Consider the following 25,185-nt stretch of genomic DNA (forward strand, 5'->3'; position numbering starts at 1 on the left):
TAATAATAATAATAATAATAATACAACCCGCGTGTGATCTCCGCAGGACAGACCGACTCCCCAGCCCCCAAAATCCCCGGGATGTTTCTCGGCCTCCCCGCTTCCAGCCTCCCCCCCCCCCCCCGGGCCTTCGCTGCCCTCCTGCAGCCAGGCGGGGAGCGCAAGTTGCGCGGCCGCGGCACTTGTTCGGGAGCTTCAACCCCCCCCATTTCTGCCCCCTCCACACACACATACATCCCCCCGCAGCCCGGACGAGCCGAGCTTACTACTGTTTTCCCTGCTATTTTATTTTCCCCCCATCACCCCACCGCTGGAAAAAAAAATAATAATAAAAATAAATACTAAATCGCAAAGAGACCAGCGTCCGATGAGAACAAAAAAACTAGGCAAACAGCACATGCAGTCGCCGCTCTGCCCTCTCATTTCTTTAATTTTCAGCCCGATTTTCGATACCGGGAGGGGAGGAGGCGGACACGGCGTTTCCGCGCAGCCCCCCCGCTGCCTCCGCCAGGGCTCCGCTTCTCCCGGGGAAAAGAAGCGAAAGCAGGAGGCGGCCAAAGGCCCCGGCCAGCCGGGGCCGGCAGCGGTGCGGGGGGAGCTGGGACCCCCCCCCCAGGACCCCGCAGCCGACCCGCTCGGCTCCGCTTTGCCCCCGCTTCGGCCCCAGAATAACAGGGCGGCGGAGCGCTGCGCTTTGTCGGACCCGATTCAACCAGCAAACGGCTATAAAGAAGGCCGAGAAGCTCTTTAGCAAGAGCCAAATAATTATACACATATATACATAAAATCAAATAAAAGGAGCGAGGTATTTCCACAAACGCACTTCAAACCAGCTTTATGCGGCAAGCGCCCGGTTCGGCCGCTCTGCTTAAGGGGTTTTCTAACAGCGGATTATCGCTTTGGAGAGGAAGAGCAGCTCAAAAGCCAGGTAATAAGGTTTAACTGTAAATACCTTCGTATTTATTTACAGTGTAACCCTTAACAATGCAGCGGCAATTACTGCTAAGTGTTGCCTTTAGATAAGAGGCACTGATAGGAAACTGTATTATCTTGAAAGCAAACTTTAGGCCTTAAATATCTCTAATCAAATAATCTTCTTCCCAGGTCTGACTGACAAGGCAGATTCTTTTTAAGTTAATGAATTTATTGCGTTTTCGGTGGTTATTTACAAAAGGGGGAGGTGATCCCCCCATCGCCCGTAGGTTCTTAATTGCAAAATGTCCAGAAGGTGAGATTCTCGGTCTGACAAGCAGCACTCATCTGCTCCCCTGGTAACATTTTTTTTTTTTCCTACAGGTTTAAGGAAAAAGGAGGGAGGGAAGAGGCGAAAAAAAAAAAAAAAAGACTATATAAGAAAAATTCTGCCACGCCAACTCTTTCTAAAACAATCTCGGGCAGAGCAATTAGGGCACTCCCAACAGAGCGGCAATGTCCCTAAAGGACAGGAGTAAGAGCTACAGAGGTGTAAGGCTAGAGCGCACAGGCACCCTTTTAATCCAACTACTTCGTTATTATTTTTTTCCTGACATAAAATAGGACTTTAAAATATATTTCTACGTTACAGTAGCGGCTTCACGGGTGTGATGGCGCGCGTTGCCACCAGTTCTACAAAGTAGGCTTACATTATATTTACGAATATCCGTGTTACAGGAGAGCTGCCATCCAAAATACACCGTGGAGCTCAGAAACACATGCGACGCGTATATGAAGCCGTGAATAAATAGGCAATCCTTTTTCCAATACGGATCCGTATGGAAACCCTGGATATAAACGCGTATGCAATGCACCCACAGCGATCGCCAGCCCGATGTAGGCTCGCAGCCGCACACGGGCACCCACTCGGCGTTGGCGCTTCCCATAGCCTTACACGGGCACCTTATTTAAAAAGCCGTGAGCTTGTCCTGCCGCTGCGCACGGCCAAATGGTTCCAGGTCTTGCCCATTAATTGCTAAGAAAACGTGTTTGTTTATTTGCCAGCTCAGAGCTGCCATGGGAAAGTATTTTTTTTTCTTTTTTTTTTTTCCTAGCGGATAAGGCGAGCTGACTAAGTGGAACATATTGCAGAAGAGACCGAAAAGGGATTTTTTTCGACCTGGCAGATCCTAAATGGTCTCTGGAATTTGCGCGGAGGGGAACGAGCTGTTCCATCGGCAAAGTTAGCTAGGAAATCCCTTTCCCCTCTCTCTCCCTCGCTCTGAACGAAAGTATTAAAATATACAGACGTGTGGAGGAGCATTCCAACTGAATGGTAATTTATTAATAAACAAACAATGCAATACCTTCAGAATATTTTCAACAAAAAAAAAAAAAGAAAAAATATTGATAGAATAAGATTAATACAGTTTCCCTTTTTTATATATAGTGAAAAAAAAAATCAGCGTTTCAGTCAATTTTCAGGGAAGGGGGGAAACACTTTCTGGCGTTTGGTCCGCAACATCCAACTACAAATTAAAAATAAATTACTATGTCGCAATTTACATTTTAAAACAAGTCCTTGTAAAAGAGGAGGGTCCGGGACGGGGAGGAGCGGGGAGAAGCCGGTACTCTACGCTGGGTTTTTCGCCCCCTTTTAAACACAGGGCCTGGCGATACCTTAAGGGCCGGGGCGCACGGGGTGGAGGGGTGAGGTTGGAGGGAGTATTTCTCAAAAGCAAGGAGGAAAAAAACAACAACAACAACAGAAAAAACTTACGTGTTATCGGAGTAACACTGTCCTTTAACAAAACCAAGACATGCTTTGGAGCTGTCTCTGTACAAAGGCTTTTCGCCCGCGCTCTCCTCTCCCTCGGGGCGGCCGCGGGGACCCCCGAGCGGCGTCGGGGGGGGGAGTTGGCGGGGGGGACGTCGGGGGGGGCGCTCAGAACTTGCCGCAGTCGTAGACGAAGGCCCCGGAGGTGCGGTAGAGGGGCTGGCTGCCGGGGAAGGCCATCTGACAGCTGCCTCCCCCCGCCCCGCCGCCTCCTCCGCCGCCGCCGCCGCCGCCGCCGCCGCCCGGGCCTCCGCCGCTGCCTCCTCCTCCGGGCGAGGCGCTGAGGCCGAGGCGCGGCGCCTCGAAGACCTCCCTGGGGGCGGCGGCGAAGCCTTGCTGCGCCCCCCCGTAGCCCGGCGCGCCCGCCAGCGGGCCCAGCTCCCCCGCCGCCGCCACCGCCGCCGCCGCCGCCGCCGCCGCCGCCGCCTGGTTGAGGTACCAGGAGGCCAGGCGGCCCTGGTGCGGGTGCGGGTGCGGGTGCTGCCCCTCCTGGTGGCCGCCCGCCGCGCCGCCCAGCCCGCCGTGCCCCAGCGCCCCCCCGCCGCCCCCTCCTCCGCCGCCGCCGCCGCCGCCGCCGCCGCCCCCCGCTCCGCCGCCCCCCGACGGCAGCGCGTAGTCGGGCAGCGGCTCCTCGGCGGGGCTGGCGGCGGCGGCGGCGGGGGGGGGCAGGTGGCCGGGGGTCCGCTCCGCGCCGCCCGCCGCCGCGTACAGGCTCATGGCTTGCATGTTGCAGTGGTAGGTGGCCGCCGAGGCGGCGGGCTGGCCGCAGGGCGAGCTGTAGACGGAGCTGTGGCCCGGCGAGTAGCCGCCGAGGGACAGGGCCGGGGGGATGCCGCTGCGGGGGGCGGCGGCGGCGGCGGCGGGGGGCAGCAAGCCGGAGCCCAGCTCGGCCGCCCCCTGCGGGGAGCCGCGCAGCGAGGTCATGATGTTGTCCACGCTGAAGCCCGGCCCGTGGTGGTGGTGGTGGTGGTGGGGAGGCGGCGGCGGAGGGGGCGGCGGCGGCGGCGGCGGCGGAGGCTCGGGGGCTTCGAGGCTGAGCGAGCGGGCGGAGGGGAGGGCGCTGCGGGGGCTGCCGCCGCTCGACAGGCTGCTGCTGCTGTCGGGGCTCTCGATTTTGGGCACGGCGCCCAGCGGCGGAGCGGCGCCGGGGGGGGAGCCGGCGTGCGGCGGCGAGGCCGTGCCGTTCTCCGTCTTGATGTCCTGGATGCGGACGGGGGGCGGCGGCGGCGGGGCGCTGCCCCCCCCGGCGGGGCCGCCCTCGGGCTCGACGGCGGCGGCGGAGGCTGCGGCGGGCGGCGGCGGGCGCGGCGGCGGCGGGGCATGGTCCTTGAGGTGCAGGCGGTCCTTGTCCTCCTTGTCCTTGACGGCGTCCTTCTTCTTGAAGCGGCGGCGGCGGCGGAGGAAGCTGCCGTTCTCGAACATGTTGTAGGAGTCGGGGTCGAGGGTCCAGTAGGAGCCCTTGCCGGGCTTCTTGTCGTCGCGGGGCACCTTGACGAAGCACTCGTTGAGGGAGAGGTTGTGGCGGATGCTGTTCTGCCAGCCCTGCTTGTTGTCCCGGTAGAAAGGGAACCGCTCCATGATGAACTGGTAGATCCCGTTCAAGGTGATCTTCTTATCGGGCGCGTTCTGGATGGCCATGGTGATGAGGGCGATGTAGCTGTAGGGCGGCTTCACCATATCCTTGGGCTGCGGCGGCGGCGTGTAGGGCCCGTAGGCTCGGGCCATGCCGCCCGGGTACTGCTCGTGGGCCGGGTGCGAGTACATGCTCATCGGGGCCGGCATGGCCGCGTAGCCCCCGCCGGCCGCCGCGGCGGCGGCTCGGTAGTAGCTCTGCTCGCCGCCGAGGTACGGCACCACTCCCAGGGAGTTGGGGCTGGACACGGAGTAGCGAGCCTGCATGTCCCCCCGGCAGCTTTCGCCCTGCCTCCCCGCCGGCCCGAGCAGCTCGGCCCTTTCCCCTCCACCCCTCCGCCGCTCCGCCGACCGAGCCGCACCGGGCAGCCCCCGGCGGAGCGCGGGGAAACGGGGCACGGAGCCCGACGGCGGCGCCGGGAGGCTCCGCTCCGTCCTCGGCCGCCAAAGCCCACCGGCCCCGGGGGGGGGAGGAGGGGAAAGTCAGAGCCGGGGGGGGAAAAAGAGCCCGGGCCGGGGGGGGAGGCCGAAAGCGTTTTCTCGCAAGAAACCGGCGGAGGGCGAAAAAAGGAATCGCAGCGGAGAAAGCAGCTTCCCAACGCAGAAAGAGTAGTAAGGAAATAAAACCTTCGCGAAGAGGCTCCCACGCTCCCGGTTCCTCGCTCCACGGGGATCTGCAACAAGTTGTCTGCAAAGGAGGGACAAAAGTAGAGGGATGTGTTTTGTTGGCTTTTTTTTTTTTTTTTTTTTTCTTAAGCGAGCGGCAGCAGCGGCAAAAAATCCACCTTCCCGGTCTCCCAGTGCAAACTCGCCCTCTCTCTCTCCCTCGCTCGTTTTTCAGTCTCTTTTTCAGTCGCAGGCTGCTTTGCGAAGCATCGGAAAAACTCCTGAACTTTTGAGCATCCGTCACCGCGGCGAGAACTTTTTTACGCACTTACAGTTTTCTCCTTTTTTTTTTTTCCCTCTCTCTCTCCCCTCTCTCGCTCTCTCTCCTTTTTTTTTTTTTCTTTTCCTCCTTTTGCAGGCGGCCCGGCTCCGCCCCGCCGAGCTCGGCCGGCCAATGAGGGCCGGGAGACACCCGGGGCTCTGAATGAGGAGGGAAAAAAAAAAAGAAAAAAAAAAAAGAAAAAAGCGAGCTTAAAAAAAAAAGAGAGAGAGAGGGAAAAAAAAAAAAAAAAGACGGGAAAAAAAAAATCCCTGCAGCAGCAGCCCTGGGAGTCGCAGCTCTCGGGGACCGGCCACACACGCTCGCCGGCACACGCGGATCCCCGGGGCACGCGTGGACCCCCCCTTGGTCCTGCGCGCGTTTTGCGCGCCCACCCCACGCCCCCCACCCGCGCAACCCGCCCCGGGCGCACGCAGGACGTGCGCGCATCCACATAGCCCCATATTTAACCAGTGCACATACACATGGACGTGCTCCCCCGGAGCGCTTCCCACCCACGCGTGCACCCCGCTCCCCGCCGCGCGTGTTCCTCCCCTACTTTTATTTTATTTTATTTTATTTTATTTTATTTTATTTTATTTTATTTTATTTTATTTTATTTTATTTTATTTTATTTTATTTTATTTTATTTTATTTTATTTTATTTTATTTTATTTTATTTTATTTTATTTTATTATTTTATTTTATTTTATTTTTTCATTTTCACTTTTTCGTTTATTTTTTCCATTTTATTATTTTTTTTAATTTCTTTTTCATTTCTCTTTCATTTCTTTTTATGTTTTTTTTTTTCTTTTTTTCATTTTACTCTTATTTTTTCCCCCTTCAGGCTCGTTCGCCTCCTCTCCCCGCGCCCTCCCGCCGGGCTCTCTCCTCCCCTTCCCTCCCGGCTGCCTCCCGGGCTGCTCCGGCTCGCTCGCTGTTCTCCGAGGGAGGCTCAGCCTCACCCCCCGCGGCCTCGGGGACGGAGGGGAAAGTGCGGGGGGGTTGTGCGGGTGCGGGCGATCGGATGCCCCTGCCCCAGCCCCAGCCCTGCCTCCAGCCGGCCGCCTGCCTGCCCCGACGTTCCCGAAGGGATCGCATTCCTCCAGCTGACCAGCTTCTGCCGAGTCCTCCCTCCACAGCTCCCTTTTATTACTCAGCCATGAAGGGCTTTCCTCTGACGGCCCGCAAAGAAAGCGCCCGCTGCCTCTGCTGTTTATAAACACGGGCGCCGTGCTTTGTGCCGGGTCTTTAGCTCGCTTGTGCAGGTAAATCTCTGCAGACCTTAGCGGATGCGGCGGAGCGAGCGGCTTCTTTATTTATTGACCGGAGCCGCAGAGAGCGCTCTTTTGTTCCTAATCTCTTTCAGAGTGGACTCCGTGGCACGTCAGGTGTGTCACAAGCGAAAAAAAAAAAAGAATAGGTACAATAAAATGGATGCTCCTGAAATTGTTTGGCCGGATCTGCCGTAAAGACTTGATTTCTGGGGTCGTTGCCTTTGTTTGAATGTCTGAAAGCGTATTTGGGCTGTCATGAGGTGTTTAGATTAACACTTTAACGGGAGCTCAGAGGGATCGGAGAGTGAGGACTCGGTGATTTCTTTTTTAACATTTCCTTTTCGGTTGCTTTTGGGTCTCAGAGAAGATTTTATTTTCGCGCTTTAAACACGGGGCGAGTCGTAGATAGACGTGTCTGCCCAGCGGCGTGTTTCACCAGTTCTTCGGATATCTGAAATCCAAGCCGGTACTCTTCCTTACCTCCCAGCCTGTACCTCTGCAGCTTCATTAGCGTTAATAATAGATCAGTTGAAGGGAACGAGCTGAAATCTATTTTAAGGGGTGGAATTTGTACGGGAAAGACGTGCCCGCGTGTATGTGTGTGTGACTGAGACGAATTGCCTACCCTGAGCTTGTGACACCACCGATACGTGAAAAGCCCCTTTTGGTTCCCCTGATTTCTACCCCCCTCCCCTTCCTTGCTTTTTACTGTGATCGATTGCTTTGGGGAGCGTGTCTGGGGAGCGTGTTAGAGGTGCATGGTTTGCTAGGCGGTGTTTCCACAGGTCCGTCCTTTGCTCCCAAACACAAATCCGTTGGTTATTCAATATAGACGTATCTATTTTTAAACGAGATGCAAGTAATGCGAAGGAGGTAATTTATACAGCCCCGTATCTGCTCCTTTTCATATTCAAACATAACGGGTCTCCTTTTGGTAATAAATGTCAGTCCTTTAATGGTGAATACATTATCCCGTTTAGCCTGTTGTATTTCATCGTCTGGAATCTTTCACCTGCTCCTGCCTAATTACACGTTTTCCCCTTTCCTCCCACCGCTGCAGAATTCATAAATGTGCGAGCACTGGACTGCACGGCGATCCCAACACTTTGTGTTTTCAAAAACTCTTTCTCGCCTTGCTGAAAAGCCAAAAAAAAAAAAAAAAAAAAAAAAAAAGAATCAAGGAAGAAAGCAAAAAGAAACGGGGCACTCAGCGCGTTTCCATGCAGCCCAGGTCGTCCGGTTTTCCCACGGCGTTACCTGCAGTCAGAAACACTTTCCTCCCGCTCCCCGCTCGCTGCCCCGGAGGCGCAGCAGCCGGCCCCTCGCTGCCTTTGCCGTTTTGGCAGGACGGTGCTCACGGCAGCGGGGCTGCCCTCCCGAGCACGCTGCAGTAAGGGCGAGAAGTTTCAGCGCAGGGCAGGGGAGGAGGGGTGGGGGGCATTAATCCGGCGCGTTTCGCGTCTGATGCGTTTTGCAACAGCCCCTCCGATTCTCTAATTGCGACCTGACGCAATGCCTGGTGTGTGTTAAGTTACGTCCCTCACAGCAGCAGGACTCTGCTTTCTCTCCTGGAGGCACAAAAGTCACCATTGTGAGGATTGTGATTTTGGGTATGTGTGTGTTGGGGGGAAAACAACGGGGCTGGGGAGGCTGAGGGCTCACTTTTCCCACTGCCTCCTTGGGCTGCCACCCAGAAAGAGCCTTCAGCGCTTGGGTTTCATCCCCCGCCTGCTCTCCGGCGCTGGGTTTGGGCAGCGCCCTGGCTTTGTCGCACTCGTCGTGGCCTCTACATGGGCGAGGGGCGCGGAACTGGAGCGGGGCCGGAGCGGAGCCGGAGCCCCGACGGCAGCGGCGGGCCGGGAGAGCTCAGGCAGCGCTCCGGGGCTTGTCTCGTGTGTGGTCATCCGCAGCCTTATTTATGGAGATGTCAGAAAGAGAGATGACATCGGGGCGGTAGGCGGAGGGGCTGCCGTCTGACCTGGGCAAAGCCCAGGTGGACCCACGCCGCTCGCTGGGGGTTGTCCTCTCCTCTCCTCTCTTCTCCCAGACCTGGAGGTGAGCTGCTTGCCAGCCTCGGGCTGTTTATGTTTAGACGTAGTCAGAGCTTCGTTTCTCTCTCCTGCTTTTGGCTCCAACATCACAGCAGCATCCCTGTGACTCCTGAAGCCAGCCGCCCGGCTCTTTGCAGCTCAGGATGCAGCTTCCCACGTTCCTGAAGCAGCGGGCGACACCGCAGGAGAAAACCGCTTAACAAACATCCTTTCGGGGGGCAGGAGACGGTAACAAATCCGTGCCTCACCGTCTGAAAAGCCATCCGAAGCCGAAGCCCCCTCTCCGTTTGCAGCCGCCGGCCACCGGTGACAGCCCCCCCCTGCCCTGCAGGAGCACCTCTGCCCCCTCAGCCCCAGCAATTCAGGCGGTCGCTAAACGCAAGGGCTGTTCGCTGCCACTCGGTTAAGCAAACAGGCGTGATTGTTGTTTTATTAACGTGGGTTAACAATTTCATAAATAAGCCCAGGTAGTCTTCCAGTCCACGCTTTTATCTTAAGGCGTAAATAACACAACCCAATACGAAATCGAGCTCTCTGTCCCTCTGGCATCTTCTAGGCTCTCGTTCTTGAACGAGAAATAAAGTGCCCTTCGCAGTAAATGCGGCAGTGGTCATGGGCTGCGTGTGATTCGCAAGCGAAATGCCTTAATTTCACCTTTTGGTATCTAAAAGCGAATTTTGCATTTAATTTACAAGGGAGAACCGAGACCACAAATAGGTTGGAGCCCGCGAGATTCCTCTTCCCATGATAATTATCGCGGTCATACCTATAATTCGTCCCTGTGACACAGGCTGCATCGCAGAGATGTCACAGCGCCGGGAATAAAAACAAAAACCAGGCTGTGGGAAACTACTCGTGTTGTTGCTGCAGTTCAGGTAGAGCGGTGCCACACATGCAAACACAGACAGAAAAAAAAAAAAAAGAATAAAAACCCACAACAGAGTAAAACCCCTTTAATTTGGCAGATTCTCTAGCTCTGCCATCTCACAGTGAAATACCAACATCTGGGGGGCTTGGAGGGGCGTTAAAACTCTCTACAGAAACGGCAAGAAGATAACCAGACATGATTTCTTTTCCCCTTTTACTTTCCAAGGTCCCTTGTCCCTTTTGTGTTCCTTTTCCTCCCTTATTTCCTTCCTTTCTCTGGGAGGGGCAGCGAGGGTGGAGGGGGGCCGAATCCATCGGATTCTCTGGAACCGTGTAAATGAAAACACGCAGGGGGCAACGGCGCTGGGAGCGCGAACCTCTCGCAGCCCGGTCCTGCTCCATCTCCACCTATTGCCTCAGCAAGCCGGGAGGGGAGAGACTTATTTGTACGAAGGCTTTATTTACATTAGAATGAAGCGACAGCTCCTACTCGGGGAAGCGATAAGCACTTGGCAAGTCATTAGGCAGCAGATAGCGATCAGCCCCTGGATACATCACATTCCCCGCGCCCTGCGCGCTCCTTTCAGAGCGCTGGGGGCTTTTTTTTCGGGAGGGCGCGCAGCCCCCCGGGCCGCGGGGGTGAAAAGGGAGATGGATGCGAAGGGCGAACAGCCCTTTAGCATCCCCAGCCCCTGCGCGGGGGCGCCGGAGCCCGGGGGTCCGCGCAGCACCCGCGCAGCACCCGCGCAACACCCGCGCAGCGCCCGCACCCGCTGCCGGCGGCCACCTGCGCGGCGCCGAGCGCTGCGCGGGTCTCGGGCGCCCCCTCCCGGCCCTTGCGCGCCTCTGCTGCGCCGCTCCGCGCCCCCCCGCGGGACCTGCGCACCTGCCGGCCGCGCAAATGCGGCTCCCGATGCGCGGGGAGGAGGCTGCAAAGGGACCCCCGGCCCCCCTCCTCGAAGCGCACCCGAGGTGAGCGCCAGCGCGATGCCAGCTCTGCCGGGGCCGTGATTTCTTGCGCTCTGCCAAGGAATGTCTTTATGGGTTGCCAGGCTGGCCCGTAAAAATTGCGAGCGAAAAAGTGTTGGTTTCCAGGAAAAGTGGGTCTGTTTTTTAACCTCCCCCTCGCTGTCTAATTACAGGCGTGCTCGGCCTCCGAAGAACAGCTTCGTAAAAGTGTCTGCTGACTCCAGAGGCAGAAGCATTTGCGGCTTTTGTACGGCTGGAGAGATGTGTAAATACGCACAGGGTCACACATACACGCGTAGCTAGATGCACGCATGGCTTTCACACTTTTACGAGGCATTTATGCATGTTAAGTACAGTCGCACCAAAGAACCAGCCTCCTTTAAGGCTCCTACGAGCTATGGTAATGCGGGTCATAAAACTTCGGTATCTGCATATGCACTGTTAACGAAGCCACAAACGCTCTCGTTGCACAGTTACTTGCGCACTGCTAGGAGTAGCCCATTAAAGTTGTTTACACGCAGAAAACAATGGCTCACTCTGCAAACGCTACGGTACGATAATAATAAGAGGTGAAGGAACCATTAAAGAGCGGAGCGCTCGAGATGTGGCTGCTGTTTTCCATGAAATGTAGGGAACGCACCAAAGAGAGGGATTTTTAAATGGGACTTGCATAATGAGCACAGGGAATTTGCAGCTCCAGGGGTCCCCAGGCAAGCCCCGTTTTCTGGTAGGGCTCTGTCCTCAAAACTAAGCAGCGTGGTGCTTAAAGGTACGAGCAGCCACCGAGCGGTTCCCGAGTATGCCAGTTCCATCCGCAGTTTCCAATCTGCTTGCTCTCTGTTTCTTCCCTGCCTCCACCAGGCCACGTGCAGCACCATTCCCTCACATCTACAAACAGGCTGGTAGGCATGATTTGAAACAGAAAATTTGCACTGAAGCAGAAAAGAGCTTTGGCAGTGTTTACTGCAATGTCCCTTCAGAGTTCTTTGTTCTCGAAGACCAACTGAAAGCAAAGCTTTCGGTCATCCTTGTTTGCCCAGGTGATATCAGCCCCCTTCACGTGACCATGTGGTGCTGGCCCTGTGGCTCTGGCTCGCTGCCAGCCCTGCTGCACGGCTCCTGCCCTGATTTCTGCCCTGGCGAGGCCAGCTGGCCAACTGGGCTTAGTGGCGTGGCTCATGTTTGTGTGTGAGGATGGCACCCGCCAGGCCAAACAAGGTCAAGTCCCCTGTTTTGCAAAGTAGAAGAGGCTGCAAGCTTATATCTGTTGCCCGATGACTGCTTGAGAAGTGCTGCACTTGTTAAACACAAATACAGGTCTTCTAAGACGGTGTGCCATGAAGGAAAAGACACTTGAGGGATTACTTAAAAACAAAAATAAGTTTTTTGTTTAACTTGATAACCCCTAAAGTGGAGCCAGTGATTTTTAGCTGAGGCTCATATTTAAAATAATTACACGTGAATAACTGTGGGGTAGAAGTGTGGTTGGTTGGGCAGATAGGCAGATACAGCTTTCTTTTAACAAACTCCTTTTTCCTCTCGGTCTCACGGCAGCTGCAAACAGCAAGTCACGGGTAGCACACTTGTGGTAGGACACTCTGCTTGGTGGCCTTGACTCGCCAGGTAGCAGAGAACAGCATTTCCCCGATCGACCAAGCCTCCGGAGCACCACAGCCCGCGCCCTGCACGACGGGGAGGCCCACAAAGGCAGGGGGAGGCTTCACATGGGATGGAGGCCGAAGCTCCTGTAACCGTCCCTGTGGCAAGAACACCCACAGTAACAGGTAATTTGCCCCTCCCACACCAACTAACAGCCAGAAGCAAAAAATGTTGAAGTAACTTACATCATCGTTTGCCTGTGTCATTACTAAGGAGGAACTGAAAGCTGTTTTATGAGGAGCAGACAGACAAGACTAGCTTGAGCTTGAGACATAAAAAACCCAAACCACTAAGATACCTGAAGGCATCCCAATTAAGTGATATTACCATCCCGATCAAGATGCAGTCATTGTTAGTAAGCATCCCTGATTTTTAAGCGAGATATTCCAATTAGGCAGATTTCCTGATTAGGCGCACTTAAATTAAGGGGAGAGAAATGCGTGGAGGAAACGTGGATGGCTTCCATATGGGCCAGCCCTGGAGGGGGACTTTGTCACCTGCCACAGGACTTAGGCAGAGCTTGGACTGCTAAACCCCAAAGCCAGAGGTGCCTCTTTGCTCGGGGCCGAGCGACCACCTGACCTTGCAGGCATCCAACAAGGTTGGTAGGTGCCTGCGTCTCTTACCTGCGTGCTCCCCAGGCACCAGCCGCTCCGCTGCTGGGCATGCCCACAACCGCCTGAGTCAGAGCATCTTGGCACCTGTTTTCAGCCTAAATCCCACGGGGATCCAAAAAGTAGGCAGAGTGGCGTCTAAGTACCTGCAGGGGCTGATCCAATAGATAAAGTCTTGGGCTTTGGGATAGGTTTGAAAGGAAGGTCCTTATCAGCTCTGCACCGGGTATCTCTGTCTTTTAGAGGTCTCAACTCTGGTCAAACCCTCGATTTTGAATGGAGGGACCTCAGGTGACATGTTTTGGCAGTAGCACAAAGCTTTTTATGCCATTGCCTCTCTCTTCTCTTGTTGCTTAGGCCTTGAGCTTGAAGGGCTAAAGCACAGGTTGGGGAGGAAAAAAAATGTGGACAGCCAGCCTTCCAAACACTGGTTCTTTTGAAAGCCCTGAGCTGAACCTTTCAAGTGAGCTGAGTGAAAAAGGAGAGAAGGGCATTAAGCTAAAGTCCAGCTGTGCTGTCCTCCTTATCTTCCACCGTGGGCACAGATACATCCAAAACGGATCCTCTGGTTAGGAGAGCTGGGTGAAAGGAGGTGGCAGTGGACAGGGGGAGAGTGGGAGGGGGAGTGGACAGGCCTCACTGGCCCATGGGGAGAGCTTTGTGTCTCTCCACGCATCTCTTTCCCTCCAGAGGCTGGGCTCCTCTTGCATCTCCACACTGAATAAGGCAAGGAATGCGAGCCCTCCACCACACCTCTAGCTTTCAACATCTGCTGAGCCTGTTTGTCTATTATTATTATTTTTTTCCCCTATGACTTCTGAGATTGTAATCTTGGCAGGGTAGGTAGGGACTGCCTCCTGTTCTGCATTTGTACACCGTCTAGCTCCTGATTGTGCCCAGGATCTTGAGCTGATGTGCTAGTAATGAATGAGCATAGTTGTCTTGGGGGCCACACTTTAAGGATTCATCTGAAACCAATGGGACCGGGGATAAAATATAGCATTTCCTTTTGAAGAGGAAGGTTTACAGTAACCATTTGATTAAAATGATCGCTCTCTGCAGGGACGAACGCAGGTGTTGCCTTCAGTGGTGTTCATCAGGGATTTGCATACGATGAATAGTACACCGTGTCCCTCTTTCTTCTAAATTTAGGGGATGGCAGCAGCCGTCTAAACCTCTTTGAAGAAAAAGATGACACTGAGTTTTCTTGCTGACCTGCAGCAAAGGTGTGCTCTTGAGGTGTGCCTGTTTTTCAATTTGCCTACCCATATAAATTTTGAAGGTGGTTTTTTCGTGCAGTTACTTCGTTTCAGAGGTCTCTTGCACGTGTGCCATCCTGACCTCGCATGGCTACTTGGCATGCAGTAAATCAGTCCAGAAATCCATGTTTGAATCCCTTCTTTTTCATTTTTCTTTTAATATTCTGCTTTTCCTTTCAAATGAGGCCAGATCCTTAAGCCACTAAGCTGAATTGCATCAGCTGTGGCTCTGGCTTGGAGAAATTAAAGGCAAGCACCTGTGCCAGCTCAGCATCACCATGGTGAATGAATGTGTGGAAAAAGTTAAGTTGCTGGAGAGTGAGCAAGACTTGAACCTTGGTGATGCTGCAGGACTTGATGTGTGTATATTATATGCCAGCTAGTGCCTTGGTCTGGTGGTAGGGCAAGTGGCTGTTTTGGGCAGTTCTAGTGTTAAGATTGGTTTCTTATTCTGTCCAGGTTGAAGACTGACCACCATCAAGCGCAGTGTACAATGGTGGCATAGGGTTTTGTGTGTGTGTGTTTTTTTGTTTGTTTTGTTTTGTGTGCAGAACTAAGTATACTCGTTAAGTCTTCAAAATAATGTTATCTCTTCCAGTACATTTCCCATTGAAGTGAATGGAAATGTTCCCATTGACTTCAAAACACAACTTCCTCCACCTCCTCCTTCTTAAAAGACTTAATCAGGCATGTTTAGTAGAAACCTATGAGAGCTGTCTAATGACTGGCTCACTTTGCCCAGGGAAAAATGTAACCATAAACTGAAACATGATGCTGAAAACTAAGTTTAGTAGAAAGTGTTTAGTCTAGTGCTCGATGAATGATGGAAGCATGTATTTGTGAATAATTTATTTGACAATTGCTGGTGGGGGAAAATGACTAAGTTCTCTGCTCATTTTTCTTTGCCTATCTACAAAACTGGCTGAACAATGCGCAAACAAATAGCTAATATTTATTCAGGAGCAAAAAGGTCAGCTTTTGTCAAAAGCATTTTTAGCAGAGACTTGGACTTGCACCAGATCAGCTTAATTTTCTTGTGTTCTCTGCATAGTAAACAAAGGAAGTTGTTCTATTCGGTACTAAATCCACTGTGAATATGCATCTTATCAGCAATATTCATTCTCTATTGCAAATCCCATGTTGTGAAGACTCTGCAAATACCGGAGCTCAGCCCTTGTGCCCATGGCTGAACCACTGAGACTTTAGAAACCTCGATGAGCTTCATTTTATAGCACTTATAAGTGGGATGTTCCCAAATTCAGCCCCTCAGAGGAGTCGTATGCAGCACTGTTGATGGCACTGAGATTCGGGGCTGAACCAGGAGAAGCTACACAACTGAAGAGAAGGTGTGCTTCCTGATCAGGAAGGCTGCCATCTCCATATGCGATGATGCAAACTGTTGCTGATTGCCAGACAGAAGCTGCTTATTAATTATTTTTCCTCTTGGTGAGAGAGGAAATACAGACAGACGGTGGAGTCTCTGAAGAGCTGGCTTTATTAGCTTGACCTGACAGCAGTGCAGAGTTGTTTTGCTTGGGGACAAAATCTACATTTTGCCTTGCAATTTAGTAAGCTTGTCTGCATCACCTCCTACACTTCCTCCTACAACCTTTCCCTTCCCCTGTGACGCACCCAAGCTTCTCTCTTGCCAGTCCTTCATCCTCTGCCACCTTTGCACCTCCTCCCAGGCCACCAAGTGAGCTGAAAAATGTTGTAAAATGAAGGTAGTTTTTTAGGGTTTTTCTGTGCTCCTCATCCCTTTTTTGGAAAAAAAAAAAAAAAAACAACACAGTACAGACATCTTTCTACACAAACCACTAAAGATACAAAAGCATGACTCTCTCCATGACCAATCTCAACAATCCCAAATTCAGTACTACCGCTGTCAGTAGGCTTCAGATGAGGCAAAGACTTCTGAGGGGCTGTCTTCACAGTGCTTGCTTCATATGTGTATTTTCTATTCAGGTAGGAATAGCCCATCTTTTCTGTGGCTTCACCTCTTCAGGACTGTCTGTGTGCATATGGCTGTGCCTGACAGTGGAGGAAATGAGTGGCAGCAACATTTCTTCTTGGAGCAAGGGGGATTACCTTCGGTGAGGCTCAAGGCGGTCAGGGCTGTGACAGGACAAGGGAGGGAGGCTGAGATGTGGCGACAGCAGGTCGTATGATGTCTTGTCAGCCTCAGCTCGAGTCTGGCTGTACATGCTGTGTCACAGAGCCCAGAGGTGCACAGAAACCCGCTTAACTCTCGCCCACAACCTGAAGCGGTCCCTCACGGCTCTGTCCTCAGATGTGACCCAAATCCGGCACAGCACATCTGTGCTTGGCTACAGAAAGCCAGCTGGGTGCCAGCCCAGCTCCTGGCATGATCTGGAGAAGTTGCAAGGCAGTAATGAGGAACAGAGATGTGGACTTCAGGATTTGGTGCTTGTGGGGTTTCTCTTATGCTTCTTGTCCAAGCTGTGTTTCCTTCTGCCTGTTACTTACAGGATTGAGCCCTGTTGAGCTGCTGGGAGTCACTGCTGCCCCTCCCGCTGCCAGAGGCAGCTTGGGGTAATCAGCACGTACAGGAATAAGCTCTGACGGAGGAAGCCCGGTTAGAGCTCAGTTTAATTTCACTGTGGTATGCAGCACTCCAAGAAAACTCCCAGACTCGGTCTTTTTCCTTCAAGCACAACCCCTTATCAAGGTCCTTGGCAGCGATTCACTTACAGAAAGGAGCAGCTGTCATGGCATTCCCACATACAAACATGGAAAAACAACCCCTCCCTACTACCAGTGCAGCAATGTTATGTAGTAAGAATAATTACAATATTTAACACTTGTATCTGCGCTTTCGATCTTCAAAGCACTTAACGAGCGCTAGCTACAGGTAATTGTAGCTGCAGAGTGATGGAGCTGTTTGCAAAAAGGGGAGAATCGTGTGCCCCACTGCTCCAGTGGCCCTGCTCATGGTCCCTCTCCAGAGGGAGCAAGGCGATAAAGGCTCAATGACAGGGACCCCTTTGGATGCCAGGAATGCTTTTTTTCCTACCACCGGTTGCTGCCCTCCTGCCAGAAGTTACTGACCTCTTGGCCCTGCTGGTGGAGTTGCTCACATTGGGGTTTCCCATCCCATTTCAGTCCTGATGGGCTGGGTTAGGAAAGACTTGCATTAAAAGTCATGCTAGCTGACCAGGCTCATTTCCTCTGGGGTAGAGGAGGGAGAGTGGTTCATCAGGCAGACCCAGGAAAGTGGTAATTCCTGGCAGATGGGCAGGAAAGAAGGTGACTGTGGAGAGGCTTGCAGGAGGCTGCCAGCTGTGGCAGCTGGCACAGGAGGTATGTGTCTGAGAGAGATGAGCCCATGCTGATTCCTCCTCCTCTGAGTTTGTCTCTCAGTCCTAAGGAACTTGGCATGGACAGCCTTATTGTAAAAGGCGTTATTTGTTTCCTTCTTGTCACATTCATGTAGCTCTTAGCTCTGGAAGGCTAGAAGGGGTAGCAGAGAAACTGATGCTGCTTTCAATGTTGCTGGGTTTTGTTTTTTTCACCTATGGTCTTTGTGAGGAGGAAGGACCTAAGTCAGCCCTTCAGCCCTACCACGCTTAGGGCCATCTGTTATTGTCCCAGTCTGCAGAACTGGCCATTCACTCTTGCAGTATTGCCTTCTCTCCTATTTTGCTTCCTTACCCAGTCTGCTCGTCTGAAAATATTCAGGTAAAGCCTCTGCTCTTGCTTAGAGTAAGGCAGGTGAGATTGAAGGGTGTGAAATGTGTTGTTGGAGAGCACCTTGCCTTCATAGGGAAAAAGCCTTTGTATTTATGAACATAAAGTGTTCTGAGGTGAATAAATAACATCTGTGGTGGATGAGATGATCTCGAGAGGTCCCTGGTCCCTTCCAGCCTCAGTGATTCTGTGTACTTACTGTCTACGTAACTTTGAGGCCCATATACCCTGCAATTAGATTTTTAAAAAAACAAATCCAAATCTAACTCCTGTAACCTTCGTTTTCACTGGAAATCCCACTCTTATCTGTGCAGTATGAGTAACTGTCCTTCCTGCTGTTTAAGAGGAAAAATAAGGTACTACATATTGTAAGGCAATAACAATACATTAGGAGGAATCGGTTAATTCAAAGGGGTTAGCTCAGGTTTTGCTTTTATTTTAACTGTTCATGCACATTATCATTTTTCCCCTTGAGGATTGTTTTGGGGAATAAAAGATTGTGAAACTCTGAGCTAGTTCTCTCTTGTGCTGCAGCTTCATTATTATGTACATGACTCCAGAAAACAGAGCCTTTACTTCATGAAAATATGCCCCATATCAGAGTTGCTCCTGTCCCTTTGATTAGTGAAGTTTAGTCATGTAGTTCTTCCAGATTTCATTATTATGAATTGGATGACACTTTTCTTTTAGAAGCTCCACTCATGAAATGAATGGATGATATAAGAATCTTGCTTTTTCTTAAAATAAATAATAAAAAAAAAAGAGGAAAAGGAAAAAAAAATAAGGGAGGAGGGGGCAAAAAACTGAAAGGGTTCTAGACCTTGTAGTTACACAGGAAAGCTCAATTCCGAGCTTCCCTCAGAAATGAAGAAAAAAAGCTCTGGAAAGAAACACAAGCGCAAACCAAACTCTGAATCTTAACCTTGTGATTCCTGAGTTCCTCCTCTTTTTTGAGGCCTCACATGTTGTGATTGGCAGTGCTGTGTGAGGGGTCAGCTCCCTGCACCAGCTGCTTCCATGTGGGCAATGCCCGGGGAGAAGGAGCAAAGCTCTGCTCTCCTCGAAGCTGGGTAACTGGGCTGCTGCCGGCAGGGCTCCATGAGACCAGGAAAAAAACCTGAAATCCTCTCCCTTCCTCCTGCAGTTCCAATTAAGTGCAATCAATTGCTCAATCAATCTTTTGCTCTTAATAAAGTCAGTTATCTTTTCCTTCTAATTCCCCTCCAGGTTTTTGAACAATTGTTCAGACAGACACAACAAGCAGCTTTTGTAAAGGAAGAGTGTAGGCGTTTCCTTTGGCTGTTTTCACTTTCTGCCTATTATGATGTTATGCTCCGCACCCTCCCCGAATCCTAATCATATACAATGAGTGTTTTAGGAGTCCATTTTTTTTTTCATCCAACTGGCACGGGTTGAGTACCCTAATTTGATAGCAAAATCATGCCAAAATATTTGGGAAGGGGAGGGGGGGAGGTGAATAGACATTTTGTCATCTTTGTGTTGCTGATGAGTCAGAGCATTTAAACTAAGGAAAGGTTTAAAAAAGGGAAGGGAAATGCTCCATGGCCTTGTCTACTCCAGCATTAATTTGGGTAGAAGGTAGGAGTGGAGGAAGTCTGAGTAAATCTGTTCCTTGTTCAAGTTGCCTGTAGATGGTTAATGTTGTTTGTGAGCTGAAGGGAGATGAATTACCATGCTGCTCACTGCTGTGCACTTGTGACAGAGAGGAAGAGCTGCCATGCACGCTTGCCCTGGTTTTGTGTGCAAAAGCCAGGCATGCTTGATGCACTGACATAAAAACCATCAGCACTGGCTTCAGCTGTACTGCTATAACTACCCTGCATTGCCAGGTGGGAGAACATAGCATATTTGTACCTGAATAAACTGGCCCATGGTGGGGATAGTTCTGTCTAGCTCTGCTGCCTTAAAAGCAAACTGTCCTTAATTGACATGGTCATGCAACTGCTAAGACTACCCGTGGGTCAGGTGATGTCTGGAAGAAGGACTGGCTGCTCCCATCCAAAGTGGATGAGATGATTAAATTGAGCAGATACCATGTAATTTGAGAGGAAAAAAGGAAAAAGAAGAAGAAGAAAAAAGGTACAGTCAGGAGAGGTACGAGTGACCTGAATGAGAAGAGGCACGAGGGTGTGGTGCTGCGGAAAGTGCCAAGAGCACAGTCCTTACTTAAACTTTACCTAAGCTTGCCCGCGTGTTGATTTTAATGCAGGGACGGTCAAGTCAGGCCTCTACATTTAAAGGAAAAGAGAGGGGAAATGTCAAGAGAGTGGAGTTACCTCACTGTGAAATGAAAACAAACCAAGTTAGTGGGAAACTCGGTGTCCTGGGAAGGGGGGGCTGGTGGAAATCACATTACATAAGGGTGCACTTGCACTGCAACAGCTCCCGCTCGTGTCAACAAACTCAAGCTAGCCTTATGCTTCCACGCAGTCCTGCTCCATTTACATTGCTGTCTGGCCCCAAGGATGCTGATTTGGAGCTAGCTCAGCTGGGCCTGTCCTGGTTGCAGTGGTGCAGACGTGACCTGGGAAGTTTAAAAATGAGTAAAACCCAGACAATGCGCTAAAGGTGATAACATGATAATGAGAGGGAAGTGCTACCCTACCTGAAGGGCTATTTTCAACTCTGTTTTTGAGGCTAGATGTGCCGGGAGGTGAGGGAAAAATTTGCTTGTTTATTATCCACCCAGTTCTCTCCATGGTCACAGGCCCCAGCTGAAGGCAAGTCCCCCAGCGTAGCTTGAAGGAAGGCTGCTCTAAAGGATCCCAAATGGCAGTGGCTCCGAGGCGCTATTATGGCCGCGGAGACCTGTTGGGTATTGAGATTTCTTATAAATGCCCCTCCGCTTGGCTTTAGGGATGGAGAAGCTGTGCAGGAGCTGCTCTGCTGGTTGCTAGCCAAGAGGCTATCTCCTCGTACTGGGGTGATCCTGCCTTGGCTGGGTCTCCTGGCCTCGGGGCTGTTTGCATTGTGAGGATGGCACAAAGCAGCCTTACTTCAGGGAAGGATTGGGGCCCATGCCTTATCTCGCTTTGATTATATTAAATAATCTATCTGTCTGCCACGTTATTTACATAACTCTTATTTAAATAGTTTTACATCAGACATACTGAATCATGAGACTGAAAGTCTAGACGATGCTTGCTAGGCTCAGCCTGCCTTTAACCCCCCTGCTTTGCCATTTTTCTTGTCCCTCTGTTCAGGATCGCCCTGCCCAATGCTCGGTCTGGCAGGACAGAAGTGCCTGGTGGTCCTGGGATTTAAGAGTGAACAAAGTTAACTAGTTGGGGTGAGAGAGGAGAAATAGGGGAGGAGAAGAAGGAGGCTGGGAGGCTTGCCTGAGTTGCTTGTCTGGTTTTACTAGGTCTGCTTCGAGCCAGGCTGCAGGGCAAATGGCTTTGAACAGACAAACTTACGAAAGGACTTCACCCCCTGAGCTTGCCTTCCGGCAGGCAATGCCTTGGAAAGCTGCTACAGGAGATATTTCATGTGGGGATGAGCAGAAGGAGGACGTATGGGGTTACCTCATGCTCAGCGGGCTTATAGGTGAGGGTGAAACCCAGGAGTTGGGAGGGAACTGATGGAGTAAAAACGCCACTAGCCATTTGAGGAAAAAAAGCCAAGAAAACCCATTCATTTCCCCAGCTTCTCCCAAGTGCCTTATGCGCCCCTAATAATCGATAAGAGCCTGGTGTCGTGGTGCTCTTGGCAAATTCATCCCCTTCTCCACCGCCCCGCCGCACGCAGGCTCGCATGCAGCCGATGCGCGCTCCCCGCGGCCCCGTGCGCGCCGCCGGCGACCAGCGCGGGTGGAGCAGCAGCGGCACCCGGCGGCTGGTGGGGGCAAGGCGCCAGAAACCCACCGTATATCATTATTGCTGTTATTATTGCCATTGTTATTACCGTTGTTATTATTATCATCAACAACAACATCATCATTATCATCGCCATCACCGTCATCGCATTTATTTGTTTATTTTCAAGTCAATCCTTGGACTTGGGTCTCTGGAAGGCTGTACGGTTTGTTAGGTCACCAGTTTAGCAGCAAGGTGAGGTGGAAAGGAATTGTGCACACTCCTAAATCAAAGAGCAGCGGGATGTACGCGCTCCTAAGCTGAAGGGCAGTGGGATGCGTGGTATGCGTTGCACTTGCACGTGTGCCCCAAAGTGTTTGGCTAAGGACAGTGTTTTTATCCTTAGTTTGCAGGTTGGGGAAGCAAGTCACGAGGGAGTATGGCCAGTACTTTAACAAATAGCATCTGCCCTAAAGCCTCGCTTCTGGGTGCTGAGTGTGGCCGCAGCTTCCCAGTGCAGCTGAGCAGTTAACTGGGATTGGTAAGGATTTAGAGCACATGTGGATCCAGCATGGCAGGATGCCGGCCTGTGAGACCATTCCCATATAGATAAATAACTTCCACAGTAACAGCAATAGCATGTATGGGTGTAATGCAACACTAGACACCTTGAAAACCAGACCTAGCCTCTCAAGGTGAGCTCTCAAAGCACTGACACCTTTGAGATGCACAGATGCTTCTTCAAAAGATCTAGGGGCTAAGCTTAGAATAACTCAGTGGGGTTAAATCGCGTCGACGTGCCTGTCGGTAGCAAAAGTCCTATAAATTTCTAAAGGGATGGCCCAGGTTTGCTGTCTCCTGCTGTAAGTGCCAAGCTGTGCTGCCTCCTCTCAGCAACTGGCTGTTGTGAAAGAGGAACTCGCTGTTCTGCAAGGGCAGTTTCCCAACTGGGAGGCTCAAAGGGTGGAATTGTTATTTTGGAGACTGGGGAATTACACACACACACCACAGGCACACACACATACACGTAGACACCCCCCCCCCCCCCCCCCCCAATTTCCGTGAAGGGAAGTTGTAAGTTCAAAAGTGAGGATCAGAGTAACTGAGGTGATTCTGCCCTGAAACGGCAGGCCATGATTGACACCTCTGGGCTGATTCAACATCCAGGCATGGCACGAGGTGTGTTGAAGTTATTTTAAGGTGCTGCGGCCTGCCTTAGGGTATCGCAAAATTCTGACACGCTGCCAGATAGATTTGACTCCCTGGGGGAGGGGGCGATCTGCTGATAGCCACACCTTCCCGATTGGCTGCCTGGGTGCAATTATATATATAAAAAAAATGTCTTTATTGACAGAGAAAAATGAATAATTCGTACTGGAGGAACACACGGGTCATTGTTCCTCTTCTGCTGTGTGACTCATCCGGATCAAGCTGTCTGTTTAGTATATCTACTAAGGCAGCAATGTGGGAAAGCCAACCTGTAAGTGCTTCTTTTGTTTCCTAAAAAACAATTGCTGGGTGCCTTTTGATATGTTTCAATTTTTTCAGCCTGCCATGTTTTGGAAGGAGAGGAGCACAGGCACTTTCTTGGCAAATCTTCCATAACCTCTTCTGTTCCACCCTGAGACAGTGCCCTCTTTTTGGGGCTTACAACAGAAGTGCTTTACACCTCCGAAGAGAGGGGAAACCTTACTGCCTGCCTGAAGCTGAGCATAAAATCACGCTGGTCAGCATTACATCAGGTCCCAAATACATCCCTGAGGTCAAGACCCTGAGTGTGACCTGCCCTGACCTGGCCCATTGGTGCTCAGCAGTGATCTTCCTGGGCTAGTGGTGGGATATGAGCTTTGCCCCGTGCACCCCCTTCCCTCCCTCTTGGGCATCTCTGCCCACAGCCCTTCTGCCATCGAGGTGGCCGCGGCGTTAGGACTCGGTGCAGGTGGGAGCTGTGTGGGTGCAGATCCACCCCAGCCACTCTTTTCTGCCCACCCACCCATTGCACAAGGCAGCAGCCCCCAGCAGCGACTTTGCAAACGCGCGTCACCTCCCCCAGCTCCCCCCTCGTGCAGCTGCCTGCGTCCTGGCCCTTTGGCACAGCCAAATTGCCCCATGTGCGATGCATCTGGAGAGCGCCCTGCCGACAAAGGAAGGATGACAGTCATCCCTCAGTGCAGGAACGCTTCAGAGAGCTTTTTCTCTCTCTCTCCTCACTCTCCTTTTTTTAATTTTATTTTTTAAGGTGGCTGACTTGTCTCCTACGTTCTTTCAGATGCTGTATTAATCAGAAGCAGGCTAATATGCAAATATATTTACTACCCCCAATTAGAGAGAGAGAAAAAAGAAGGGACTTCAGAGAACGCACTTATCTCAATGCTGCTTGGGTAGCTGAAGCAGCTGCAAGAGAGCTAATAGCAGGGTTGAAACCAGACTTGCCAGCAATTTCATTCTTGGCCAGACAGTCAATTTTTTCATGCTTTTGTCTGGCTGCCTCTCTGTAGGGCTGCACAAGGAGAGCAGTTTTACTTTCTTTCGTTATTATATGTATATTTTTCTGCTGAATTCATCTATGACTGCCATAATAACTCAGTGGCACTCTGTTTCCAAGGAAGCTCGAGTGACTGAATAATGAAGATGAATCGGGATTCCAGAAAGAGAGAAAATCCTTCTTTTCCATGCAGCCCAAACCCAGTAGCCTGCTTTTGCCAACCTGTCCCTACAAAATAAAAAAGAGGCATTCATTTGTACCTCCTTGTTTTCCTCTGTGTACGGTGAAAGGATTTTTTGTTGCCTTCTGTCACCCTTGTGTGCGCTCTCTGAGCAGCCTGTGCCCCCTTCCACCGCAGGCAGCAGGCAGAACAGTTATTTTTAATAGGAACTCGTTTCACATACCTATGCGTTGCTTTGTAGCAGAGGTCACGCAATCTGGACTTCGATTCGGCTGGGATTCTCCTCTGGACAAAGGTGATGTGTCTTAGAGCGTCTTTGGCTTGGCAGGAACACTTATTAAAATACCACAAGTTCAGACAATGCTGGTTACGAGGAGCACACAGCGCGCTGTATGTGGGAGGACTGGCGCAGAGTTTCCAGTGAAAATGAAGTGACTTAGAAAACTCTTCTTCACCCTGGCACATCCCAGGGAGTGTATTTGGTGTCTGTGTGTCTGAGGGAGCCTGCTCGGTGCGCGGTGTGTGTTTGTACATGTCTCACTGAAAATCTTGGGAATCGCTTAGCTCCTCGCTAGCACACAGCACAGGTTTCAAAGCGTCCCAAAGAGTATTCTTCTGTGTCCAATGAAAGCCTGCCTCGGATTTTAAGCGTAGCAGGGGCCAGAGTTTCAGCTGCTGTAAATCAATAGATTTCCAGGGAAGCTGGTGGGGCTACGCCAACTGGGGAAGGCTGGAAGCTCGGCCCTGCGCTGCTCTCGACCAGCGCCGTGCCTTGGTGGTGCAGGCCGCATGGGCAGTGACAGCCTGCGGAGCTGCAGCACAGTGCCCGCAGTGAGGCACCCGGCTAACTCAATGTGGTTTCGTCAGCTGTCTGGGCAATGTGAGGACACCAGCATTGCAAGACGGTCTCAAGCTGTTGCCACAAGCTATTTTGCGTCTCTTGGAGGCTTCATCTGTCGCAGGAGAGGCCATCTCTTCTCAGACCTCTTGTCAG

The 25,185-nt window shown here is 51.7% G+C and overlaps 1 protein-coding gene across 2 annotated transcripts; it reads right to left on the minus strand.

Annotated features, from left to right (window-relative positions):
* Positions 1-2,724: 2,724 nt before the first annotated feature.
* Positions 2,725-24,706, minus strand: FOXC1 (forkhead box C1). 2 transcript variants are annotated; one of them, XM_066992542.1, is made up of 2 exons: positions 24,415-24,706; positions 2,725-5,069 (listed from the first exon to the last, which is right to left on the minus strand). In XM_066992542.1, exon 2 carries the CDS (start codon positions 4,646-4,648, stop codon positions 2,858-2,860), a length of 1,791 nt encoding a protein of 596 aa, XP_066848643.1. In that variant the 5' UTR covers positions 4,649-5,069; positions 24,415-24,706; the 3' UTR covers positions 2,725-2,857. The 2 variants fall into 2 exon arrangements, with proteins under 2 accessions (XP_066848643.1, XP_066848642.1); XM_066992541.1 differs by lacking the exon at positions 24,415-24,706 and adding an exon at positions 5,167-5,365.
* Positions 24,707-25,185: the final 479 nt, after the last annotated feature.

The sequence above is a fragment of the Anser cygnoides genome, chromosome 2 (genome assembly GCF_040182565.1).
Source record: "Anser cygnoides isolate HZ-2024a breed goose chromosome 2, Taihu_goose_T2T_genome, whole genome shotgun sequence".
Taxonomy (NCBI): domain Eukaryota; kingdom Metazoa; phylum Chordata; class Aves; order Anseriformes; family Anatidae; genus Anser; species Anser cygnoides.

Excerpts from the sequence above, each read along its gene's own strand:
- FOXC1 (XM_066992542.1), bottom strand. The coding sequence starts at position 4,648 with ATGCAGGCTCGCTACTCCGTGTCCAGCCCCAACTCCCTGGGAGTGGTG.